Source organism: Amblyomma americanum, chromosome 5, assembly GCF_052857255.1.
Source record: "Amblyomma americanum isolate KBUSLIRL-KWMA chromosome 5, ASM5285725v1, whole genome shotgun sequence".
In the NCBI taxonomy this organism is placed as follows: Eukaryota; Metazoa; Arthropoda; class Arachnida; order Ixodida; family Ixodidae; genus Amblyomma; species Amblyomma americanum.
Genome location: NC_135501.1, coordinates 193,629,064 through 193,656,434, shown reverse-complemented (window position 1 = coordinate 193,656,434; position 27,371 = coordinate 193,629,064). Strand labels below are relative to the sequence as shown.

Below are 27,371 nucleotides of genomic sequence, written 5' to 3'. Positions count from 1 at the left end.
TTTCTTCAAAAAAAATGAACAACTTGTTCCCGAACCCCACCTCCCTGCCGCATGCGCAGTCGAGACAGGCGGTTTTATTTTAAACCGGTGGAGCTGGAGAAGAAGAGGCGCGCATGCGCAGAGCGGCGTTGTGAAAAAGGGGGCGAATTTACATTTGATGGTGCCACCTCCTCTACCTTCCTCCTGGGCCGTCGCTCGTTCCAGAGTACCCGGGCTCGAACCCGACCGCGGCGGCCGCGTTTCGATGGAGGCGAAACGCTAAGGCGCCGGTGTGCTGTGCGATGTCAGTGCACGTTAAAGATCTCCAGGTGGTCGAAATTATTCCGGAGCCCTCCACTACGGCACCTCTTTCTTTCACTCCCTCTATCTCTTCCCTTATGGCGCGGTTCGGGTGCCCTCCGATATGTGAGGCAGATATTGCGCCATTTCGTTTCCTTAAAACCATTTTTCATTTTTCGTCGCTCCTCTTTTCGACACTGGCTCCCCCTACGCAGAGCTGAATTAGCAGACGCATAAGGAGCGATCGCGCTACGTGTCGCATTGTGATCGGTGTTTGCATGCGCGCGCGCGTTGCTTGGCACCGCCAGGGAGGAGGAAGCAACTATAACAAGCAAGAAAGACTGAGAGGCGGCCGATGCACAGATCTTACGATGAGCAACATAACATGCGACTTTCATTCCCCTTTGCATGAGGTGACACATCACACACATTTCTTCAAACTCATCTTTTTGCACGCTTAGTCTATTATTTTTTTACATTTGTATACCTCTACTTTTTTCTCTTCATACACTTGCGTACTTAACCCCCTTGCACATTCGGTTTTTTGTTCCATGTCTTATTTCCAGTAGTCATCGACACTCGGTTCTGGAGGTGGCTTTGTCGGGCTGTTTATGAATCGTTGTCGACTGTCTGCACCGATTCACAAAGCGCACACAGACAATGTCTCCGTTGTATCATCCCACGCAGTACTGCACGTGTACTTGAACACGCCCGCTCTGCAACATTCCATAACTGTCACGTGGGGACCTGGGCACGAGGGTATCCTCGGTAATCTGCGCGTCCATGCGTACGCTTGAGAAATCTCGTTGTGACGACTGTCTGCACCGATTCACAAAGCGCACACAGACATTTGCATTTTGATGATTGTCTCCGTTGCATTGTCCCACGCAAGACTGCACGTGTACTTGAACACTCGCCCGCTCCGCAACGCTCCATAACTGTCACATGGGGACCTGGGCACGATGGTATCCTCAGTAATCTGCGCGTCCATGCGTACACTTGAGAAATCTCGTTGTGACGACTGTCTGCACCGATTCACAAAGCGCACACAGACATTTGCATTTTGATGGTTGTCTCCGTTGCATCGTCCCACGCAACACTGCACGTGTACTTGAACACTCGCCCGCTCCGCAACACTCCATAACTGTCACATGGGGACCTGGGCACGATGGTATCCTCAGTAATCTGCGCGTCCATGCGTGCGCTTGAGAAATCTGGTTGTGACGACTGTCTGCACCGATTCACAAAGCGCACACAGACATTTGCATTTTGATGATTGTCTCCGTTGCATCGTCCCACGCAAGACTGCACGTGTACTTGAACACTCGCCCGCTCCGCGACATTCCATAACTGTCACGTGGGGACCTGGGCACGAGGGTATCGTCGGTAATCTGCGCGTCCATGCGTACGCTTGAGAAATCTCTTTCCGAGCGCCGATAGAACCCTCTCCAAACCCTCGTGGCAGGGGCGATCCCCCGACTATCATGCGATCATGACTTACTACCTCGAGAGCAGGCGCCTTTACCCACCGCCGCACAACTACCTCTACACACACGAGAGCGCGGTCTGGAGGCAGCTTCAAACACGTATGTCTCGCCGTTAACAGTGAGCCGCATGCACCCTGCCTTATTCCTAACTCACTGTTCTACCTGTCAGGCCCCAGCGGCCATAGAGTTTCTTACTATTAACTAGAGGGAAAGCTGGCGGCGCTGCACCTCAGCCACCGTGGGCGCTCAAAGCATCATGGGGCGATGAGCTACGTGGTGCGGGACAGCCGGTTTTTTTTAGGGGACACAGAGTGGCATTGCTGAGATACGCCTTTCCGTCCACGGCGCGCCCCGTGCGCAGACGACTTTGGCGCGAACGTAGTGCGCAAAAGCCATATTAGCGAAAACGCAACAGCATACGACGCAAATAATTATTTTTGTTTTTTAAATGTTATTAACAACCTCTTAAAGTGTTTAAGCAACAACATTTTTTAAAAACATATTTGATTTTAAAAATTCCTCTGTTAAGCACGAAATATTAGATTTTGTGGTGTCCAATAGTTGGCCAATAGGAGAGCAAGCCATCGCTCATTTTGGTCAAACTTCACATTTGCATGCTTTTCTGCTCGTTTGTTGCAATTTGTAGACAGGATAGTGATAGGACATTCTTGATTGTCGAAATGCGTCTGTATTTTCACTATTTTTTGGCCAAAAGTTGTGGTTCTGCAGTCGGTAGCTCTCCGCCCCATGATGCTTAGAGCGCCCATGGTGGCTGAAGTGGTCTCCAGGAAACTGCATATTAACTCCCATAGGCGGGGCGCCGACCGCTGCCATTATGCATGGGCCTGACCGCAGCCGCGGGCCGTCGGGCCCATCCTGAACCCATTTTTCTCTTCCTATGAGGACGCTCTGAAGAGAGTAACCGAAACAAAGTAAAAAGGGAGTAATTTATCATCTAGTTCACTCCCTTTAGCCCCAACTCGATGAACGCATCCTACGCGTACCGGCTGAGCGCCTACGCGCACGGGCGTACGCTGGATCTTGTCTGCGCATGCGCAAAGCGAGACGCGCGCGTTGCTAGATATCTGTTCATGTCAGATATTTTCGGCCCTGGCGGCGCGCTGGCGCACGCGCCGGAAGTGGCTCGCTGGTTTGTAACCAATGAGAGGGCACTGTCCCCGCAATATCCGGAATGAGCCTCCGCTGGCGCCGCCTCCATCTCAGAATGACAGCAAGTACTGTTCGAATCAGACGCAGTACAAGTCCATTTCGTTGCTGTCGTGCGCACACTGCTGGCATGACTGCGGCACAAGTATGAGCAACACCGAGAATGCTCGCAATGCTGACGAGCTGACAAGCGTTTGCGGGTGACGAGCTGGCGGGAAATGCCGTCCATGCAATGCTATGGCGATGATGCTGTTGGTTAAAACAAAGACCTGAGAAAACTGCACTGAAATACGTGCCAGTTTGAATGAAAAGCTACTATTAAAACTGCAGTTCGGTTTATATATTACATAACTTGCCTTGCTACTTTCAAAATCTAAAGATTTCAAGTGACACTCTAACTGTTTTGGCCAGTTCCAATCTATGAGGTGTAGCAACAACGTGCTAGTGCGCGCACGAGCGTGAGTCAGCGACAGCGACAGGCTATGGAGGCGCACACCACTTGCGACGCCCATGCGACGCGGCGCTGGGCGAACAGGCGCTCTGCGCGTACGCGTAGGATGTGCCCATCGAGTTAGGGCTTTTCATAAAGGGATGTGCGCTAGAGGACATCTTATTACGTTTTTACTCCCGTATAGAAGTATTCCTTCCTGCTCAGAGAGTAAACGCTCCTTCGCGCAGCGTGCTGCATGTTTGCAAAGAAAGGAGGTGGCGCTGCAGTCCCTAGCGGTAGGCAAAAAGCCAGGGAGGGGCGTTGCGGAGAGGTGTTGAGCGCTGGTTTTCAAGGCTAATAATAATAATAATAATTAGTTTTTGGGGAAACGAAATGGCGCAGTATCTGTCTCATATATCGTTGGACACCTGAACCGCGCCGTAAGGGAAGGGATAAAGGAGGGAGTGAAAGAAGAAAGGAAGAATTAGGTGCCGTAGTGGAGAGCTCCGGAATAATTTCGACCACCTGGGGATCTTTAACGTGCACTGACATCGCACAGCACACGGGCGCCTTAGCGTTTTGCCTCGATAAAAACGCAGCCGCCGCGGTCGGGTTCGAACCCGGGAACTCCGGATCAGTAGCCGAGCGCTCTAACCACTGAGCCATAGCGGCGGGGTTTCAAGGCTTATAGGCGCGTTTTCAGTTTCTGCGAATCACAACAATGGTTGATGCCTTCAACTTAGTAATTTCTCGAAGTACACGAGCTCGCGTTGGCCACGTGCGGCGTATTCAGAGAAATAGTTCGCCGCTGTGTATTGTCTATATGGTTAGTAGTAAACAGAAAGCGTTTCTGAAGTTGATTTCCACGCTAGGCATTGAATAAAGTAACAAGTTTTTGGAACTCTGCACTTGAAGGAATGATTATACTTCGGGACATCAGTGAGGGGAAGTGCTGGCGTTGTTTCGGCGGAACAGATTGACGTGCGCTCACCGTCTGTTGACACACGCGTCGCGCTGTGCGAAAAGTGGGGACAGCGTCGTGTCCCCGATCTCCTGTCTCGCTTAAGCGCTATTTTTAGCCGCAGGATCACGCACCAGCCAGGCCGACTTCTCTCTCCCCTTGTTAAACTGGTCGATTTGGTGAAAATTTTTCATTTCCGGAATTATTTTCTTTCCTAGCCCTGGGGTCTTCTGTTTCGTGACGAAAAATTATAGGAAAATATTCAGTAGACATTTATAAATTACGCCTTTTAGATGTGCAGTCGTCGAAAATTGTCAGGTAATTTCCTTGATTTCTTTTAGGTTTTCCTTGATTTTAGTGCCGCATTTCTGTGACCAAAGCAAAAGCGAAGAGGCCATAAACGAGGGAATAAACGTTAAGGTTCGTTTTCTGACTTTTCACATTTTCTGCGATTTGCATCACTCACACCTTCGTAATTTCGTAAGGCATGAAAATGGAGGAATTCTATTGGTCGCAAATAATTCCTGGGACATGGAGGAGTGTAATAAATCTCTCGATTTTTTCCTACACGTGCAGAACTATGTTAGTTATTTTTATCAGAAACGTTTTCATGTAACTATGCATGCGTTAGTACTGATATTCTAAAAAAAGAACTAATAGCGTCATCATATAGAACAGGGCTTTGTGAACAAGCTGGCATAAAAAAAAAATGGGTGCACTTTCTACTCAATTTTTTGAGACCTTGGGGTAACTTGTGGGTGTTAATAATAATTACCCAAGAACTCCGTCAGGTATAGCTAAAAATAAAACACATTACTGAAACTAGCACAGCAATTTCATATTTGCATCATATTTAGTTAGATATCGCATGCATAAATAATGAAAACACTTTTCATTGCCGCGTCCCCTTTCAATCTCGCCACGTGTCTGTTAGTAGCACGCCTGCGGCTGCTTCTTTCCAAACATGCTTCGCGATCATGTACTATCTAATGAAACATGACACATGCATAATGCAATGAAAAAGCATGCGGCTTTTAGCACACTTAAGGTATGTAAGGTACGCACGCCAACGTGACCGCGCAAAATTGACACAACTTACCGGGCTTCTATCTACTCGAATAAAAAAATTAAGTCGGTCATATTAAGAAACAGTTTCAATTAAATATTAACTGCCATAAAACGCGCCGTTAAAACATGCTGCGCTATTAACAAAAGAACGCATTCCTTGGGGGCGAGTGAACCTGCCGGCGCCTAGTGCACACCGGCTCAAGCTGATAAATACGTGTGCAGCTACATATGTGCTTTTTTTTTCTTGCGCAGTTATAAGCGTACTATGCTGATGTTCAGGTGAATGAACGCAGCAACTTGCATGCTATTAAGTACATTGAGTGGCAGTGCCGATCGACTCCCAGACTTATCTCTCTACTACCGCAGCCCATTCCCTGTTAGCCAGCTATTTATTTATCTGCGGTATTTATCTGCGAGAAACCTATTGAGGCTAATTTAAATTTCCTTTTATGCTACTACGCGGATACAACAGTGACGCAGCTAGTCAATACATGCTGCTTCCGCAGTGCGCAGGCATCATGCAGCTGCCGGTAGCTGCGGTAGGCACGGGCAGGCGGAACCTATTCTGCCTACCATGCAAAAGTCGCTGTTGACATCTGCGCCACCGCATCTTCGTGGCGTCGCGGGGTGAAGGAGCACGTAGGCACCAGGGGGTGATTGAAAGTTTCGCCAAAGTTCGTATAGGTTCGCCTCCGTGTTGTCCCTCCGTTGTGGCGCCATGGTCACCCGCGGGGCGCCGACAACGGGAGCTGAAAGCATTTCACGCTTAAAAACACGCTCCGCCAAGCCGTTGAAGACCGCGCGCGGTGCGACCAAATAAAAAAAAAAACGCTTAAACGGTTGTGGCCACACGTGAACGCCACACGACTGAAACCAAGTGAGGTCCGAAAAATGAGTCTCGAGCTGTTTTAGCCGCCCTGTATATACCCAAGCTAACCAGGACTATAGGCACTAAGTATATCAGGACGGCTATAGCAGCTATCTATGTCTGTGTCGATATCGGCCCGGATACAGCCATATTCTAGTAAAATATGCTGAAGTATGTACACATTTACCACACTCTGCGCACATGCCATCTTGGTTAAATTCCTTTTTTGTTCGCGGTTTGAGGCACCCTGATTTCGCTTCAAACAGTAAGGTGCTGCCTCTGTTTCACAGGGTATGGTGCATGTCCTCTAGCCGGTGGGCGTAAATTCACCTGCTACGCAGGAAAGTTTGAAAACATGCACGTAGAGGCTTCTGTACCCTCTGCTCTACCTTCCTGTACACGCGAAGTGGCAGGTGTGCACTTGTAGCGGTCGCTTGCGCCTGTAGGTAATACGCCGCAGCTGGCGCGTAGCGGAGGAGTATAATAGCTGTAGCGAATCGTGCGTTGTGCTAAAACTATATTTTTTATCACTTCTGCTCGTACAATCAGGTGGTTGTTTTTCAACCATGCAGTGTAGCACTGGAGAATGGACGACTAAGGTGCGCATGCGCCGTGGCGGCCTTGTGAAAAAGATGAATTCATGCTTGGAATCGTTCGCGGCACACACATGGCTGCCTGAGAACGGTGTCGCAGAACTTCAAATGTGGGAGGTTATTATGCATTGCCGACGTGAGGCATTCCTACAATTCATTTTTTTCCCCGAGCCGTTGGGTGGCTTGAAGCAGTTACGGGTTTCGGTCGCTGAGCCTTAATTATAGAACCCGCCCCGGTGGCTCAGTGGTTAGGACGCTCGGCTACTGAGCCGGAGTTCCTGGGTTCGAACCCGGCCGCGGCGGCCGCGTTTTGATGGAGGCGAAATGAAAAGGCTCCCGTGTGCTGTGCGATGTCAGTGCACGTTAAAGACCCCCGGTGGTCGAAATTACTCCGGTGACCTGCACTGCGGCACCTATCTTCTTTCACACCCACCTTCCTCCATTCCCTTACGGCGCGGTTTGGGTGTCCAGAGAGATATGAGAGACAGTTACTGCGTCATTTCCTTTTATCAGAAACCAATTTTCAATTTTTCCATATAGGACGCGTGGTCCAATCCTTTCTGCGTTTCTGTTGAGGCGGCACAGCTCACGACACAGCTTACGGCCGTGAGCTGTTTGCTGTCAGTGTACAGGTAACTACAATATGAAAGGGAAAAAACAACGTTTCAATTATTGACAAAACGCTAAGGCGCTCGTGTGCTGTGCGATGTCAGTGCACGTTAAAGATCCCCAGGTGGTCGAAATTTTTTCGGAGCCCTCTACTACGGCACCTCTCTCTTCCTTTCTTCTTTCACTCCCTCCTTTATCCCTTCCCTTACGGCGCGGTTCAGGTGTCCAACGATATATGAGACAGATCATGTGCCATTTCCTTTCCTCCAAAACCAATTATTATTATTAATTAATAATTGATACAAAATTATGCATGACAAGCAATCTGCTTCTATTTTCTAACTGGTTTTTCTCTTGACGTATAATATCCAAAAGCGACTTCGGTGAAGAAATTACCAGATAATTCGTCTGCAAAGCTGGGACCTGTATTTAAAACAGCACCAGGGCGTCTCTCAAAAGCTTTGGAACGTTAAACCTCACATGCCATACCATCATCCCTCCCCTCACGGCGAGGTTGAAGTGTCTACTGAGAGTGGGACAGTTACTGCACCGTTCTTTTCATTATGAACAATTTATTTAAAATCATAGCAGCTTCTCGATCCTGACGTTGTGAAGGTGAGAAGTCTTCTGCCAGATTCGTCGCAAAGCGCTCACAAATGTGCTGATATTTTACGACCTCCAAATGCAGGACGTGGCAAAGAAACAAATGGCTGTAGTGAGGAAAGTGAGAAATGTGACCGTGGAGATTAGCCTTTTTTCCGCGTCAGCACGTGTGATGCACAGCCATCGAGACACTCTGTATGTTTACAGAAGCGCAGGAAGGAAAAGTGTTGGCGCTGGCTGTGATCGGGGAGCTGCTGAACACGCCCTCAAGAAGGCGGAGCAATTGCCGACATCATTAACGTAAAAGCTCACCACGCCTGCTCTTTAACGCACCCAACACCATCACCAACACGCCTTTAAAGTTTTTTTTTGTGTGTGTCTGGAACGTAATTACAGCTGCTATACACTCAGACAGTCGCTGTTTTTGTGTCATACAAAACTAAAATAGTGCCGCATCAATAGACACATTTTCAAGGATTTTCTGTTTCGCTTGTTCACCTGACACTTATATATGATTTAACATCCCGAGCCGCGCGCGGCCTGACAGAAACCGCAGTGGAGGACTCCTGATGAATCTCGACCACTGACAGCTCTTGAACATGCACTAACGTCGCACAGCACACGAACGTTTGTGCATTCAGTCTCCACTGAAATCGGCCGCCGGGGCCTACATTTGACCTCGCGGCCTTGGGGCCATCTGGCAGCACAGTCACCGGGCAGTTCAACTTATTGTTAATTTCCCCAGCACGACAAGAGATAAGTATAGAGTCGACTAGAGAGTTGCAATAGGAACTTTAGCGATGACAGAACAATCAACGGGCAGTTCTACTTACCGTTAATTTCCCCAGCATGACAAGAGATAAGTATAGAGTTGACTAGAGATTTGCAATAGGAACCTTAGCGATGGCAGCACAATCAACGGGCAGTTCAACTTACCGTTAATTTCCCCAACATGACAAGAGATAAGTATAGAGTCGACTAGAGAGTTGCAATAGGAACTTTAGCGATGACAGCACAATCAGCGGGCAGTTCAACTTACCGTTAATTTCCTCAACATGATAACAGAAGTATACAGTCGACTGGAGAGTTTTATTCAGTTCTTATTTTCAGAAAAATAAACAAAACATATGTGTTCGCCCATACAAACGTTCTCACCACTGTCCCGCAGTTTAGGCGAAAGAAAAAAAAAAAGAGAGACCGTGCGACAGTTTTCAACTCTGTCTTTTGCTTCAACTGCCACAGGCACCGTACGGTCCTCGTGCTGGATAACGCTCGCTTGTGTTAGACATGGCGCAGTCTGTTTTCCTCCCCCGTGCCGTAGAGCGCGTCAATGTCACGCTGGTAGAAGCTCTGCAGCGGCTTCCTGCGGACCTTGTACGTGGGCGTCACAAGGCCGGTGTCCGGCTTCCATTCCTCGGAGCACAGCTTCACTTTGAGGGGTACCTCTGTTTTCTGCAGTTCACTGGCTCTCGCGTACGCGATGATCGACTCTTCAGCGGCCTTCGCCACTTCAGCGTCCTCGCACAGTTCTTTCAGCGTGGCACCGCCTTCCCGGCCCAGTTCTCGGGCTACTCGCTGCAGCTGCTTCAGATTGGGTTCCACGAGCGCGATGAGGTACGTGTGCAGGGAGTTGCCATACGCGCACACGTTGTCCACCAGCGGACAGGTCTTCACCACCGACTCGACGCGTCCCAGAGAGATGTACTCGCCGTACTGGAGCTTGACGAGGTCCTTCTTGCGGTCGACGATCTTGAGCGTGCCGTCGGGGAAGATTTCCCCAATGTCGCCCGTGTAGAACCAGCGGATGCCGCTCTCCTCGCGATACGACTCCCGGGTGAGCTCTTCGTTCTTGAAGTAGCCCTTGGAGATGCACTCGCCGCCTACGACGATCTCGCCGCGAGGGTTGGGCTTGTCCGACGTGTGGTAGTTGCCCTCTGGCCAGTCGACCAGCCGTATGTAGCACCCCGGAAGCGGGGCTCCGACGCGTTCCGCGCTAACGTCCTGCGCGTTCATGATGGTCGCTGCGCCGCACGTTTCGGTCAGGCCGTAACCTTCGAGTACCTTGCAGCCGAGGCAGGCCTTCACGAAGCGGCGCGTGTGACCCGAGAGTGGCGCCGAGCCACAGGCCAGTACCTTGACGTTGTTGCCCAGGAGCATGCGGACGTGCTTGAAGACCAGGACATTCAGGAGCGGAGTGTCGAAGCCGAGGTCGAGCCAGAAGTTTTTGTATTGGACGGCGTAGTCGAACAGGGCCCTGAAGAAGGGCCCCTTTGAAGCGGCAACATCGTTGACGCCCTTGCGAATCCGATCCACAATGAGAGGCACGCAAACGACCAGCGTTGGCTTGATGAGGGACAGGTCTCCGGAGCACCCCTTGGCCACCGCGGTGGAGTTGTCGGTGAGGGTCAGCGGAGAGGAGTAGCCGATGCGTACCCCGGCGCAGAAGAGCAGCGCTTCGGCAGAAAGCTCGAGCATGTGCGCGAGCGGCAGGTAGGCGATATAGGAGTCCTCGGGGTTGGTGAGGTTGAGCTGCTCGAACACGACGCCAAAGCCGTTCATGGCTGCGATAAGGTTTCTGTGCGTCGCCACGACGCCCTTGGGCACTCCCGAAGAGCCGCTCGTGAACATGACGATGGCCACGTCGTCGGGAGTGGGCGCGGAATTTTCAACCTCACAGTCGGCGCCCCGTTCCTCGAGGCTGGAAAATGGAATGACCTGCGACAAGAGGAAAAATATCTTTGCGTATAAAGACATACTTCAACTACAGATGCTAAAGGAACGCGAGACGTCTTGACCGGCTATAGGTGGGTACTGTTGAACCCCGCGTATCCACTGCACGCCTCGGAAGCTTCATGTTTCTTGATTATAAGACGATCTAATAGCAATTCACTATGTGGGGAAAAAATTACGGAGAGCACTTGAGACTCACTTACGTGCTTTAAATGCCAATACATTGTTTTTCATTTTCATTTCTTTTAATTTTTATTTGTAATTTTTTCTCTTCCCTTCTAATGACACACCGACTCATCAGCATACAGTCGTAAGGCAACGCATATAACTAGGTTCCTCTTTCTACGTCACGAAGCAACGCGGTTTTGTGGCCTGTTTTATTAACTGCAAGGATGCGATTTTGTTTTGGGATGTGTTGCAAAGGACGCTAAAGAAAGACTTTGTTTTAAATTCCTACTGTGTTCGTTACTTTGCGGGTACTCAACTAGATTATACGAGCCATATGACATAGCTCTCCTCATTGGACTTCATAGCCTGTGCAAAACGCGCATGCTGGACCGCAAAGCTGAACTTCTTGTTTCACCCAGAAGGCATTTCAGTCGAATGATGCTCCAACTCAGGGACATTTACGATGAAGGACTTTCTACCGGACTGGTCTCCGCTGTTGATGCTATGTCTATCTTTGCCGCCCTTTCAGCTGTGTTGTTTTCAGTCAAGCCAGTGCAGTTCCGTCCCTAGCTGCGTGCTTTGTAAATAACCTTTATATATCCCCTTTCTGCATATACATAAATCTCGTGTAGTAAATACCATGTTGGGAAAGCGGTTTTGCGGCCTATGGGTAGCGCCGGCTCGTAGTTTCTAAGTTCTGGTACCAGGGATGATGTCATCTGGGATTTTTGGGACCATTCTTTGGCGGTCAACGACAACTATGAGCCTAGTTTAGTCGTTGATGAGCCATATAATGCCTTCGCATTAATAAGGGGCAGCATTGCTTCACACAAAATAAACGACGCATTGGGTAGCTGGCAACTGCTTTGCTGCAGGAGGAAATGGCGGCTGCATGGGAACAACAATTGCTTCTGCGTCGCTTGTGTTGCACGTGTTTTTCCTGGAGTTTTGACTTTAACGAGCTCAGAGGCCTACATAATTGCGGTTTTACACTTGTAACGCTGTTGTGCGGTCGGTCAACTCAAGTCCTCGGAGATTTAAAAATAAACTCGGGAGATTTAACCAGCAGGTATTCCTCTCTTCGTACGTAGCTTAGCTATCCACACGACAGCTGTGCTGACCTACTGATCGCTCGTCACATGACAGCCAGCTGCGTCGCCAGCTGCCATGCAGCGGGCGAGCTGCACCTGGTGCAAGTGGATGGTGTGGGTATATACTAGACAATATGTTGCTCAGTCCGTCGCGTCTGAACAGAAAGCTTGCGTTCCCTCACATCCCTCTTACACATTATGAACGATTCAATGGGAAAAAGAAATGACTGCAGGAATAGTGGATGGCATACAGCTGAACCTCGTTGTAACGAAGTTGAACGCTCCCGGCGATTATTTCGTTATAGCCGTAGCTTCGTTATAGCCCGTGGTGGCCGAGCTTCCAAGTGGAATCGTCATTACTTCGATATATACAATATTTCGTTATAACGAGGCTCGACTGCGCATACAACTGTTGTCAAAAGTATAGAGCCCAACAGGCCTACTGCACTCTCATAAAAATGGTCTATAGACAGTCTATAGACCACTTATGGACTCTATTGCCCTCCTATTTTTATTTTTGTCTATTCATAGCCTATAGACTGTCTATAGACAAGCTTACTAAAAGTATATGGGCATAAATCTATAGATTGTCTATAGACTGTCTATAGGATTTGTATTGCCTAGACTTATCTAGGGTTTGTCTATAGAGTGTCTATAGACTTTATAGACAGAATACTATGGACAGTCTATAGACTGTCTAAAAAATTTTTGTAAGGGTGCGACACTTGTATCATCCGGCGAAATAAGCTTCGGACCGGCGAGTATGAGTTCACCTCACTTTCAAGAGCTTCGGAACGCTCTAAATGCATAGCGAACCATACAGTACGGCCCAGAATGAAAGCCCTAGAGGTGTAGCTTTACCTTTGACTAATGGACATTCCATCTCTGCAAAAGTAACCAGGGAGCATTTTTTGCTTCTCAGTCGTATAGTGCAGCACTTATATCATCTCCCCAAATCTGAAGAAGACTGCGTAACTGTGCAAGCAATAGGAAATGCGTTTCCGACTGAGATTTCAGCTTTGTGATCTCAGAATCGGCTTACGTATGATTCAGCGCGCATATAATATTAATGGCTTTGGATTTTACGAGTGCGTTGATCTCTCTCTTGGGCAAGGTCGTGTTCACAACCAAAACTGCTGCAGTGACTGCACATTGGACTGCGTTGCCTCCGCGGCCACTGCCGGCGTCCCGCGCTATTCACTCTTTCCCTTTCCCCCTCCTCGCGAGATGGAAAGGATGGCTGTCCTGAGACAGCTGTGACAGTTCTGTCCTGGCGGCCAAATGACCTTTGTCCACTGGAGTATTCGAGCTCTAAGTTGTTTTTCTTGGAGACTTGTCAAGTAAAAGTGGCCGCGACTGCTCCCTTTGAATGCTTATAAGGATGTACAGCACAGATGGGGAGCAACCAGCCCGTTCGGTCCACTGGAACCTGTATATCGCAAGGTGCTCCTGACCAAAGCTGAAACGTCTAACGTCTAACATTTTCTAATATAGACTCAGTCACCTTATAAGGTGACTCAGTCACCTTATAAGGTGACTGAGTCTATATTAGAAAATGTAGCTCTTTAGAGGGCAAGAGATCAAGAAAGGACATTACAAATATGCCACTGCCATTTCTAAACACAGGTTTGTTGTCTTCAATTAACGCGTTCTGCACGTTTCGTAGCAGGTGACCATGAGAAAGGGAACGGGTTTTCAGGATTCAGTTGTTTGCAGATAGGTGATAATATCTCCCGGATTAGGAATGAGAACGAGACTCAAGGTCAAAGAATTCGTGTCGAAGCAAAGAATTCAAGTGTGCGTTTTATGCTCATAGTTGTCCGCCAAGCCTCGTGACCCTTGCCAACGATGCCATCGCAATCCTAGATATCTAAATTTGTGACATATGTAATGATTTCGCGCGCCACGCCATGGTTGAGCTGACCTAGCTAGGTATCTGGCCTTAGCACGGTTTTCTCTCTCTGTCACTACTTCACGAAGTCTAACCGGCGCACCGAGTTTGTGTGAAGCTTGACCTGTAGGGTGACCTTGCCCAAATCATAAACAAATAAATATTGCCGCGACTCGAATTCGAACCCGTGGCGAACCATTGGCGGTTCGTACAGCTAAGCTTCGCTGGCCACTGCACGAGAGTACTATGCTATCGCAGCAGCCGATCATAATAATAATAAATAATAATTGGTTTTTGGGGAAAGGAAATGGCGCAGTATCTGTTTCATATATCGTTGGACACCTGAACCGCGCCGTAAGGTAAGTGTTAAAGGAGGGAGTGAAAGAAGCAAGGAAGAGAGAGGTGCCGTAGTGGAGGGCTCCGGAATAATTTCGACCAGCTGGGGATCTTTAACGTGCACTGACATCGCACAGCACACGGGCGCCTTGGCGTTTTGCCTCCATAAAAACGCGGCCGCCGCGGTCGGGTTCGAACCCGGGAACTCCGGATCAGTAGCCGAGCGCCCCAACCACTGAGCCACCGCGGCGGGTCAGCCGATCATGCCTCGTGTTAAACTGCAACACTACTGCGCTGTGCATTGCAAATCGTCGAAGTCTTCAACCAATACTACTATCGAACTGATATACACACTCTCGCGCTGTGCATTGCACATCGTTGTCTTCATCAACTAATGCTTCTAACTAATATCGTCGCCATACTTGCCGACCGCCCAGCAAACCAAAACCACGAGGCAACAAGGCTAAATGCATGCTTTCGCACGTCTACTACGTTAAAGTCTTACCACTTTTTGGTTAAATTTCATCTTTGGTATCACTGAAAGGTAGTTTTCTGAAGCTCACTCAATCCATATGGGGTTTTACAGTTTTGAACTAGAAGGTAACCAAAAAAGTTCTCGTCGTCTTTTTACGGCGCATTGCAAAAGTGAAGAGTAATATGGGAATAACTGCCCCGTGCGGTGAAAAAAAAAAATGGTTAGCCTGGAAGTGGGAACAGTGACAGTGACAAATGCACGCGCGTTGCGCCCTTGAGCACTGGCAATGAGAAATGGAGGTGCAGAAACAGCTCATCCGAAGTTGTCTGCCCTTCGACTTCACAAAGTGGGTTTGCCAGCAACAGAATCAAGACGGGGAACACGTCAAGCCTTTGGGAATATTGCTGTGATTGAATGCACTGCCAGGCATTGGTTCCAAAAGTTCCAACGTGGAAGATCTGCCTCTTTGTCATGGACCCCGCAGTCACCGGACAGGCGTGTTGGATGACGAGGTCCTGAAGGCGGCCACAGACGAGGACAGCAGCCAAACATGTGGTGAACTTATAGCATGTTTCTAGATTTCTGATGACGTCATCAGACCTGCCCTGCATCGCTTTAGGAAGGCGTTCGATCTGAGCAAATGGGAGCCCCGCACACAGCCGGATGTCAACAGGCAACGACGAGTGGCGGCATCCTGTTTTTCGTAACTTTTCCGACACTGCAACGCATCCGTATTCGACCGAGTGCTCACCGGTGATAAAAAGTGTATCCTGAATAAAATCCCTAAGCGCAGAGGCCCCTCCAATTTGAACAAAGTTTCAGCATTAAATAATGATAACCCCATAGTTATGCTTGCCAAGCACACTTTTTCATGTTTTGTAGTAACTTGCTTTCCTCTTGGCGTACACTATCCAAATGTTTTTTTAATGTTTTCCAACTTTAGCAGAGAAATAACAAGAAAAATCGTCTTTTTGTGCAAACTGCAGCTGTTTCCTCTAATACTGAAGGGACCTGCACCTGACATTGCCTGTCACTACAGGACCCTGTGTCTCAAACCGGCATACCCCCTCCTCTACACCCACGCAGGGTTCAAGGTCATTTCGCCGCTGCGCGAGCTACGACTGCTGTGAAGGTGAAACACGTGTGGATTAGTAATGGTCAACTTTCCTAACCACACCTCAAGCGCTTTCCCAGTACACACAAGGGGAAGTTATTACCGTATCAGTACTGATTTTTATAATGCCACATCATTAACGGTAAGAAACGTTTTGGTTACCTTGTATTTCATTATTCCCTATGTATAATAAACCAAAACGGCTTCTGAATAATTTTGTATTTTTTTCTGCACACACATTAATTCATATTATCTAAATTTTATCCTCTTCATGGCAATAATTATCCCTAATCAATTTTCCAATAAAAAGCCTGCAGTAAACAAAAAGATGCAAGAACAGCACTTGACATGTTTCATGTATGCACTTCCTGATGAACTAACACAACAAAAACTTTCGTGATCTGTGGAGCTACGATGCGCTTAGCAGCCAACACAGTCAATAGCGCATTTCCGTGGTTACGTTCGCTAAATACTAAACGCGTACATTTTTAACCTCGGACCAAACCAATCGCTGCTAACGCATCGCCAGATTTCTCCATTCCCCTAGTTACTCACGACGCACGTGTGCTAACAAAACAAAATAAAATATGGGAGGTGTGTCAGATACATCCACTCGTGCGCCTGCAGAACCCCTTTATACTTTTTTCCCTCCACAGCAATAATAATAATAATAATAATAATAATAATAATAATAATAATAATAATTGGTTTTGGGGAAAGGAAATGGTGAAGTATGTCTCATATATCGTTGGACACCTGAACCGTGCCGTAAGGGAAGGGATAAAGGAGGGAGTGAAAGAAGCAAGGAAGAGAGAGGTGCCGTAGTGGAGGACTCCGGAATAATTTCGACCACCTGGGGATCTTTAACGTGCACTGACATCGCACAGCACACGGGCGCCTTAGCGTTTTTCCTCCATAAAAACGCAGCCGCCGCGGTCGGGTTCGAACCCGGGAACTCCGGATCAGTAGCCGAGCGCCCTAACCACTGAGCCACCGCGGCGGGTACCGCTATAGGATGCACGACGATCCCAATCTGAGAACGCAGTACTATAAGGTATAAGTATGTTTGCTGCCCTCCACAGCAGCAAACATACTTTTTTACCCTTAACCACTGGCGTCACGCGTCGCCCTTGCTACTCAAGCACTGACAGTGCCCCTTTGACGGTACAGCCAACACTTATCTTTCCTTGACTAAGAAGATGTTTTTGGACAGCAATCGCTTCGCCCATTCAATTCTCCACAGTTAGCATGGACGCCAGCACTCGCGAAGATACAGAGTGCAGACGTCCGCGCTGCCTGTAGGCTTCAAAATTAGCAGCTGGGAGGAGCTGTAATATATACTAACCTGAGGCCCCTGGGCCAAAGGCGCAGGTGGCTTGGCATTGGGATTCTCCATGTAGACAATGTGCGTCAGCAGCGGCATCTTGTCCACAACCTTCAGCACCCGTGGCAGTAGGTCCGACGAGGTGACCAGGTGCGTCACTTCCGTCACATTGACGGCGCTCACTATCCCGTCGTCGCTGAGCGTCGCATACAGCGTCACCAGCGGTATGTTGGTGCGGAAACAGGCTTGCGCCGTCAAGAACCATTCCACTCGCGTCTCGGCCAAGATCACCACGTGCTGGCGCGGCTTGGCGCCTATGGACAGCAGACCACGTGCCGTGAGGTCGACCTTGCGGTCCGCCTCTTCGAAAGTGAGCCACTGGTAGTCTCCCAAGATGAGCTTCTTGAAGACCTTGCCGTTTTTCTGTTTCTCCTCGGTTCTCCCAAGCACCTTTCTGATTCCCAACGCAGGCCGCTTCGGGTACAAGCGGATGGCCCTCCGGGCCGCTTGGTCCAGGGTATGGATGCCCTTCAGGCTCTCGGGCTCTTGGTTATCCACAAGCCGGTAGGGAGAAGACGGGTCGCCGTCGATGATGGGTTTGGCGTAGCAGGCTCGCTTTCGTATCCAATACACCCATGGCTGCTGGAGTAGGAAGTACACCGGAAGTGTGACGACGTCGTAGACGGCGCCAATCACCTTGATGAGGCCCAGCACGGTTTGTATTGCAGCGGGAAGCATGGCGACTGTAGACCGTTGCACCAAACACAGGACAGCTTCGGCACAGCTCTGTACAAGTACTTACAGGTCGTGGCACAAAGTAGCCGCGTGGCCTGGGCTGCCTTATCTGCGGAAGCTTCCGCGTTACCCAAAGGCACGCCGTCTCGGCACTAAATTTCCAGGCGAAGTAAATGGAGGACACAATTCAGTCGCAGCCACTAGAGAACGGTAGTCCTGTGTTCATCGAGGCAAGCGTCAGCTTACTCGTCTTCCTCGGCCCCTCAAGCGATAGTTGCGCCTTCTTGGCGAATCTTTCACGGAGAGCTTCGCAGGTTGAGCAATAACGTCAGCCCTGCGCTAATCTCACCGGAACTCGTGTGCGATTCTTCGCATTATCTCGAAGTCGGTTTGGCGTGAAGAAATTGCGGGAACCTGGGTCAACGCATCCGCGCTTGCGTTCTGCTTGTCTTGGCGGACTGCCCAACGGGGGGCATGCCTCTCTCGCTGGAGTGTCTAGGTCCGATCCCTTCTTCCTGGGCCTTTGTCTTCACTCCTGTAATAGAAAGCGTACAAAATCACACGAGTGCCATTGCAAAACGTGTCACCGCAGTGAGCTCAACGGGCGTTTATCTCTGAGAAACTTTGTGTGCTTAAGTTTTTTGATTACTTTCACCGCAATAATACTGGAATTGGTAACTATACATGCAGGTATTGCTAGTGCGTGCGTGATTTTTTTTCGTCTTTAGCGCGAGCACTTCTTAACACGGTCCCAACCAAGAATCTTGTGCGGATTAAGCCTCGGAGTAACTCGGGTAAGCTGGGCTTAGTTCGGAGGAACTCGGAGGAACTTGAGTGAGTTCGGAGGATGCAGAAGTTGAAGAGCGAGAAACGGGGTTGCGTGCACATGCAAGATTCCAGAAAGAAGAGGCGAAGAATGAACAAATGCTTGCGCACGTCCACACGATTTAACTACGTTAAATCCGTGCTTTTTTTTTTCAGCTAGACTGCACTCCTTAGCACAGTTCTGACGCCTGAAATGCTGATGGTTGTTTCGGTCATAAGTGAAGTGCACTCACTCGCCTGCGCTGATTTTGCAGACCCATGCATTCGTCGAACCCATGTACCCTTCTACGCGAGAACTGTGCCTCGGAACGGACGGGAGAGCGCAGCCGTGCGGTGATCTCAGCGTGTCTCACAGGAAGACGTCGAGCTTGTCAAGAAAGGAAACATACGCGCATCCATGACAGCTTTTCTTCTCTGATTAGGTTTACAGGAAAAAAGCACCGGCGTACGGGTAGATAGGCGGTGTATGTAGAGAGGCGATGTCCTCAAGAATAAACATCGCGAGCTCTTTTCCTCTATCGCAATTACATTGACAAGAAACTGTCACGAAGCGGAAAGTCGGGTCCTGGGCTGCGGACAACGACAGGAAAACAGGAAAAGCACGAGTTAATGCCATTAAGAGGCAAGGACGCCAAGGGCCATCGCAGCAACCGCTTAAATATATGCAAGACTAAGAGTGATGTACATGCGGTGCAGTATCATATGCACAAAACTCAGCGTACATCGTAAGCAATTGAAATCGTCAGGCTTAGCTCCTCGAGCGATATTGCCTCTGACAAATACCGCTTTCTTGAAGGCCACGTACACCAGAATTGTTGTTGGCTCCGGTGCGGCATAATAAGATGTAAATGGCGGAAGACGAGGAAACACTGGCAAAATGGCTCGATCGAACTTACGGAAGCTATATGGTATTAGCACGACAGCTGCCGCAGGATAGCTGTAGTAGCCGTGGGGGAAGTTTTTCAGAGACAGGCAGGTAGGAAAGACATGGCAGACAGTATGGGAACATAGAAATAATAGCAGACCACAAAAAAATTGGCTAAGCTTAAGCTATGCTGCGTAATTCGAGAAACTCAGTGACACAGCACGCGTAAACGTTGTCAGCTTTCATTAAATCTCTAGCCATTTCACTCGTTCTTTGATACCTTCCTTCATGGCACTGGCCAAGTGTGAATGTATTGTAAGACTTCCACAGCGCCTTTCCCAAGTTATGACCCCTAGACATAATCGCGTAGAGCGCCCCAGCCTGGAGAATTTGGCGTCTCACAACCGCGATGACAACAAAGCTTCACGGGGTGGTCACGTGATCGCAGGACAGAGCTGCGCGGGATCTCCGGTGGAAGGCGTCCCATAAAAAGCTCTCGCCAAACAATCGCAGCCGCCAGCATTTAAGCTAAAAACTCATACCCAGCAATTCCGGACAAAAGCATCTTAGAGCGGGAAACCGCTTATGAGAGCAATTTTTTCATACATTGTAAGATTTCACCATAACAATCAATGTAACCGCAGATCACCCGGCGGCAGTTTTATGTATTTTTTATTCACGTTTTTGCTATTGTCAAAAGCGTTCCCCATTGGCTTACTATGGCAGTCGTAACTGCGCGATGCGATCGGTGGAAACGCTTTCAAAGAAAGATTTTCCTACATATCAGAATAATGGACCATTACCTTCAATATTTCCGTAATAGTGCCTACTTTGGGGGCTGTGGCGCTCTGCTAATGCGCACGAAATCGCTTTTACCAGGCCGCGGCAGTAATAAGACGGAAGCGAAATAAGAAAAAGCTGGTGCACCCACTGATGATTAGTGCGGTGTGAAGAAACACAGGTAGTCGACGTTATTCTGGTGACCCCTACTACGGCATTTCTCAGGACCCACTGAGCAGCTTTGGTGTGTAAGCATTCATCAATTTTAAGAATACAAAAATTGTTACTAATCTTCGAAAACCATCAGATCAGGAACATGGACAAAGACGAGAGTTGGCAGACGAGCGCAGACGGACATTAGTGCTTGTTTATATGATTTTCTCTTTGCCTCTGTTCTTGTGCTATAAGTTTAAAAATGTCTTACTAGATAACTGGACAGTCTGCACTACTCAATTACTCCCTTATTACAAATCTACTCCGCCCTACGGGATTCCCCTAAACATTTGACCAACACTGTTCCCACTTCGAGTTATTGATCAATTCGCTCTCGCCCTGGCAAAGCTTGCCATCCGATTAGCTCAGTTGGTAGAGCGACTGCTCCAGTGAAGCGGTGGTCCCGGGTTCGAACCCCGGACCGGTACGAATTTTTCTTTAACTGCGAAGTTTCTGAGAAAGCTGTATAGCTTTCCTTTGTAGCCGTGTGGCTGCGCTTGGGTGGATGCCAATGAGTAATTACTCCCTTATTACTACTCAATACACAGGGTCCGCCACGGTGGCTTACTTGCTATGACGTTCCGCTGCTCATTCGGGGAATCCCAGTCGAGGCGACCACATTTCGAAGGAGGCTAAATTTATAAGGCGCACACATGCTGTGCGACGTCAGTGCACGTCTAAGAACCCGCGGAGGTCTTAATCCTCCTCATATCTCGACTACGGCGTCTTTCATAGCCCAAGTGCACCTTAGGGACGTGAAACGTATACAAGTGCTGAAGCAAGGCTGAACGGTGGGCCTGTTGGTATTACATGCCGAACAATTTTTTTTTTTACCAGCCAACGAAGGCGCATACGCAAGAGAGAACCACACAGGACCGGGGCTATAGTATATATCAAGGCTGGATGACGGGCCTGTTGGTTTGACATGCTGAAGAATTTTTTACCAGCCCTTGTCCTGTGAGGTTCTTTCTTGAGTATGCATCTTCTTTGGCTGGTAAAAATATTCTTCAGTAAGACTTACTATCATCATCATCATCAGCATCATCAGCCTGACTACACTCACTGCAGGGCAAAGGCCTCTCCCATGTCTCTCCAATTAACCCCGTCCTGTGTCAGCTGCGCCCACCCTATGCCCGCAAACTTCCTAATCTCATCCGCCCACCTAATCTTCTGCCGCCCCCTGCTACGCTTCCCTTCTCTTGGAGTCCTCTCAGTTACCCTTAAGGACCAGCGGTTACATTGCCTTCCCATTACATTCCTTGCCCAAGCCCATTTCTTCCTCTTGATTTCGACTAGGATGTCATTAACCCGCGTTTGTTCCCTCACCCACTCTGCCCGCTTCTGGTCTCTTAACGTTACACCTATCATTTTCCTTTCCATGGCTCGCTGTGTTGTCCTTAACTTAAGCTGAACCCTTTTCGTCAGCCTCCACGTTTCTGCCCCGTAGGTGAGTACCGGTAAGATACAGCTGTTGTACACTTTTCTCTTGAGGGATGTTGGTAAACTGCTATTCATGATCTGAGATAACCTGTCATATGCGTTCCACCCCATTCTTATCCTTCTAGTTATTTCGTTCTCACGATAAGTAAAACTTATATACACCACCTACTCACTTGAGACATTTAGCACACGGTGACCCTAACCTCCGGTCACTGTCATGCGCATGCGCGCTGGCGGGACGTTAATATCCTGCTCAGGCGCACTGGCTCCCCGATATTCCCATATGCCCCTCACCAATACGGTCACCCTATTCTAAATGTTCCTACTATTAAAGGTGGAAACACAGTACCTGCGACGACGACAGCAGCTTAGTAACGCGAGAACCCGAGAGAGGGCGACAGCAACAACGCCAGAACGAAGAACGCACTGAGTGAGTCGAGTGCTGTCCCAAGAAGGAATAAGGGGCACGTGCCTTCCGCGCGACCACTTGGCTCGAAAACAGCCATTATAAACGGGCGCCGAAGCCGGCTGAGCGCGCAACGACGACGAGCACACCCCCCCCCCCCCTCATTCCTCCCCCTCATCTATTTGTAGCACGCGTGTCCACATCGTTACGCCAGAGACGCAGCAGCAACAGGGCCCCCCGCTCGCTTTCCCAACTCTAGCCCCCTCAGGCCTGTATCAGTTGCGCAAATTAAAGAAACGAAAAACAAGAGAGGACTTCCCTTTCCGACCTTGGCGGGCGCCGGAAGCGGACACAAAGGCGCGCGCGTGCTGCTCCCTACCCTCCAGCCGCCGATGCCTCGCCTGCGCCCGAACACGAGCCCGCGGCGACGACCTTCGACCAGTCACGTGGCAGAATTGGTCAGCGCAAGTACGCGATTGCGAGTGTGCGGTAACACTTTCCGCCAACGCTGAAACGGTTCTGGCAGCGCGAGTCCGTACGGGTCCGTACCAGTCTCGCCTGCACTTTAGCAGCGAGGATCCATTTTCCGTGTCAGTATTGTTTTATCAGCGCCACGTTAATAGAAGAGTAGCAAGGGCTGCATCTGCGCTGAACGAGTCAAATAGAATTAATCATGGCGTCGGGTAGACCTAAAGTACACATGGTGTTTCTCTCTCTCAGTAGCGGCAGCACAGTGAATAAAAAAACAACGATTATCGTTCCTAAATTTCTTTGACATCCAAGTCATGCATTCTTTTAGCCATGGCTTGCTTGTCTAGGTACTAGGCATATGAAAGGAAAGCTCAAGCGAGTTTTACTGCTACTGCTTGTGAATGCTGCCTAAGCCAGCCCTCCGGAGTGGCTCAGTTAAGATGTTCCATTTAAGGCCGGCATTCGGCAGTGCTTTGATTGAGGTGAAACATGCAAACATCTTCCTACCGAGAAAGATGCGTAGAAAGATGAAGAAAAAAAGGAAAATATTGGGCGGTCGAAATAACTGTCTCCCTCACCTTCGCGTCTAGCTTTGGGGGAGAAAAAAACGCCGATCTCTCGCTACCTAAAATGTATTTGTCTTGCATACAAAGCAAATCCACCACGCACAGCATTTGACGAAATTTGAGAGCTCAGGGGTTGGGTATAAGCCGTCTCTCTTGTAGACGTGATGATGAAAATTCATCTCAGCTTCAAGAGACTTGGAACGCTGGGGATTCATAACGAACCACATGTGGAAAAGAAGCAAACCCTCTGGGCTCAAAACTTTTGACAAAATGTGTTCCTTTCCGAAGCTGTAGGACCTGTAATGGCAGTGTTTTTATGTTCAGTAATGAAACAAACTGAATCGTTTTTATTTATTCGTTTAGCCATACTCCAGGTCCATGCTAAGGTCATAGCAAGATTGTCGTTACGGCAAATGAAGAAAAAAAAAGAACTGAAAAATGAAGTGTAAATACAACTTAAAAACAAAATTGAAAAGTATATAACTCAAGGGACTTCGAACCAGCAAAAGAGACATTGCAATTGTTTTAAAAAGTTGTTAACTGACGAAAATTTGGCGGAAAATTATTTTTTTCTTTTGCCGTGTGAGGGAAAATACTCTTCTAATGCAAATTTAGTTTTGAGAAAATTGGAGCCAAATTACTGTGTTTGTATGCCGTCTTAGCTTTGCATAATAACAAATTCCTCCACAGTAGAAATTACTTTTCACTACGATGTCTGGTCGGCACCCGGCGGAGGGTGGTTTTCAGAAATGTCGAACTGAATGCCAACCGAAGACCGTTGCTCTTGACTGAGCTGAAGGCGCATTTCATGCCTTCTTTTCTCTCTATAACGTAACCAAGAAAGAAAACTAGCTTTTTTCGATTTAAGTCGATGATCCTCTAATGTACTGTGTATTCTACATTGGCAGCATGCCCCGAAAGGTTCAATGCATTACACATGTTAGTGTTCGTTACGAGGCAAATACATTAAAGAAAATGAAAAAGGAATGCGGTCACTGACCATGTCATGAAATTCAAAGACGTTTCGGAACCTCGTACGGCTTCCTTGATCACTGAGCGGACAAGAAATTGTCGCGACTTATATACGTAACACGTGGCGCAAACAGCGTGCGTAGATGGGTGGCATGGTTCCTTGCACCCGGTTCATGGTAGCTGGTGTCGATTGGATGATTAGAGATTCCATCTGCCGCCGAGATGACACGTTCATTTCCTTCGCGATGACAGTGGCGTGGTCCCAGTCAATCGCATGAGTATGATCTTGCACATGCTCGGCGATGGCGTTCGGCTTAACGACCACAAACGTGACGTCAGAAATAATAATCACACGACGAACGCCATTGCCGAGCATGTGCAAGATCATGCTCACACGATTGACTGGGACCACGCCACTGTCATCGCGAAGGAAAGGAACGTGTCATCTCGGCGGCTGATGGAATCTCTAATCATACAATCGACACCAGCTACCATGAACCGGGTGCAAGGAATCAAGCCACCCATATACGCACGCTCCTTGCGCCACGTGTTGCGTATATAAGTCGCGACAGTTTCTTGTCCCGTTCAGTGATCAAGGAACCCGTACGAGGTTCCGAAACGTCTTTGAATTTCATGACATGGTCAGTGACCGCATTCCCTTTTCTCTAACACAATGCCTGACCAGACGAACTTTCGTCGAGCCGTTGATTATGAGGCAAAGACATGACGGCATGAAAACTGGTGTTCGCCAAAAGGCTTCAACGTCTGCACTGTATTTGTTAACACCCTCTCCCTTATAAAACGCTGTGCATCCAGTAAGCGTCACTCATGTTCCAGTTAAATATAGGAGCGTGACGCGACTCGTATAAGTAGGAAGTTATTATTCTCTGTTCGGAGCACTGAGCCGGTTTTCTGTGAACTCGAGCAGAAGCTGGAAATAAGAAGCACAGGAGCGGTTACCGCTGTGTGAAGCGAGATCCAGCGGGAGCTGCCGAGGTAGATTCAGTTCGCTATATGTGCGTGCAAAGAATTTGATAGAGGCGCGTATGTACGCATAGTTATACGAGATTTCTTTTTTTTTTTTGCAAAAGTCGTCGTCATTTAAGTAGTACTTCTCTCCCAGTCTTTGACAGTCATGAAGCACGACTTGTGGTCTGACAAGTAACAGCAGCCGTGTTCGAGGTGGTCATGCTATCGTAATTTTCGGTATACGGCGCGCACCCGGTGTATAATAGTCCGCAGGGCGAAATTTTGGCTGAAACAAACGTTTACTTGTTTTTTTTCCTGTCCGCATAGAATTGTATTGGACACTTCTTGCTATATTGGGAGATACTTGAACGAAAATATTGTATATTCCGCACTTATAAATATAGCCCGCAAAGGAAAAAATTGTAAGTCGCCGCGGTGGCTAAGTGGTTATGGCGCTCGGCTGCTGGCCCGAAAGACGCGGGTTCGATCAGGGCCGCGGCGGTCGAATTTCGATGGAGGCGAAATTCTAGAGGCCCGTGTACTGTGCGATGTGAGTGGACGTTAAAGAACCCCAGGTGGTCGAAATTTCCGGAGCCCTTCACTACGGCGTCCCTCATAGCCTGAGTCGCTTTGGGGCGTTAAACCGTCATCAACATAAACATAAAAAATTGTAACATTTATTGACATACTGTATATAGCCCGCGGCCTGTAAACAGGAATGTACGGTAGTACGGCGCACGCATCGCACCTCTAAATACGCTGTTATTCTCTAGCTTCGGTAAGAAGAGTGTGCGAACTGATAGTGCCCGACAGATTGGCTGTATACGCCACGGCACAGAAGTCAGGCGATGGTGCCACTCTCATGACTTCCTTCTGCTGCGTTTCATAGATAAAAAGATTTCCAGATTACTTCTCATCTTTTTGCACACGTCCCGGGTTTTTTTCGCGTAGTTTCTGTCAGAGCTGCACCGGTGAAGCGGTGGTACCGGGTTCGAACCCCCCCCCCCCCCCCGGATCAGGACGAATTTTTCTCCAACTGCGAAGTTTCTGAGAAAGCTGCATAGCTTTCCTTTGTAGCTGTATGACCGAGCTTGGGCGGATGCTAATGAGTAATTACTCCCTTATTATATGTCGTACCCGGAGCATCGTGAAAAAAAAAGAAAAAAAAACTCACCAGCACTGCTTCCTGCTTTTATTATTTTTTTCATGTCACTGAGATTGAAAAGACAGGAGGTATAATTATATTGCTTAACCACTGCTAGCAGCCCGAAGAATAGGCAGTATGGGTAATAATAATAATAATTGGTTTTTGGGTAAAGGAAATGGCGCAGCATCTATCTCATATATCGTTGGACACCTGAACCGCGCCGTAAGGGATGGGATAAAGGAGGGAATGAAAGAAGAAAGGAAGAAGGAGGTGCCGTAGTGGAGGGCTCCGGAATAATTTCGACCACCTGGGGATCTTTAACGTGCACTGACATCGCACAGCACACGGGCGCCTTAACGTTTTTCCTGCATAAAAACGCAGCCGCCGCGGTCGGGAGTTCCCGGGTTCGAACCCGGGAACTCCGGATCAGTAGTCAAGCGCCCTATAACCACTGAGCCACCGCGGCGGGTAGGCAGTATGGGTGCAGAAACCAGAATGGCGAGCCAGTCGCAGCGTCGATGGTCGTGTGTTCGCAGCATTTTCAGGGAAACAACTTCTTCCTTCCAGGTGAGGACTCGGTGCCGTTATAGCTTCGTTTGATTTCAACTGAACGACTATAATCGTGCCCGCTCGTTGTAACTGCTGCAGCGATGCGACTAGAAATGCACGCAAAATTATACCCTGTCGTAACCCAAGGTGCAATTAAAGCGCCGGAGTTAAATTTTTTCACTCTCTCTGCGTTTCATACTTTCGCATTTGTGTCTGTTCTTTCCAAACACTCGTGTTTC

At 48.6% G+C, this 27,371-nt stretch overlaps 1 protein-coding gene across 3 annotated transcripts in view; it reads right to left on the bottom strand.

Moving 5' to 3' along the window:
• Nucleotides 1-9,135: 9,135 nt before the first annotated feature.
• LOC144133289 (long-chain-fatty-acid--CoA ligase 4-like) overlaps nucleotides 9,136-27,371 on the bottom strand; it is a 38,714-nt gene continuing 20,478 nt past the window's right edge. Inside the window, exons 1-3 of one of the 3 annotated variants that reach the window (XM_077666267.1) lie at nucleotides 22,402-22,519; nucleotides 17,216-18,464; nucleotides 9,136-10,780 (exon numbers count right to left, since the gene is read on the bottom strand). In XM_077666267.1, the coding sequence (XP_077522393.1) occupies nucleotides 9,347-10,780; nucleotides 17,216-17,932 (2,151 nt within the window). In that variant the 5' untranslated portion in view covers nucleotides 17,933-18,464; nucleotides 22,402-22,519 and the 3' untranslated portion in view covers nucleotides 9,136-9,346. Of the gene's footprint in view, nucleotides 10,781-17,215; nucleotides 18,465-18,987; nucleotides 19,122-22,401; nucleotides 22,520-27,371 lie in introns of those variants that run through there. The other 2 variants (XM_077666268.1, XM_077666266.1) reach the window with 2 other exon arrangements.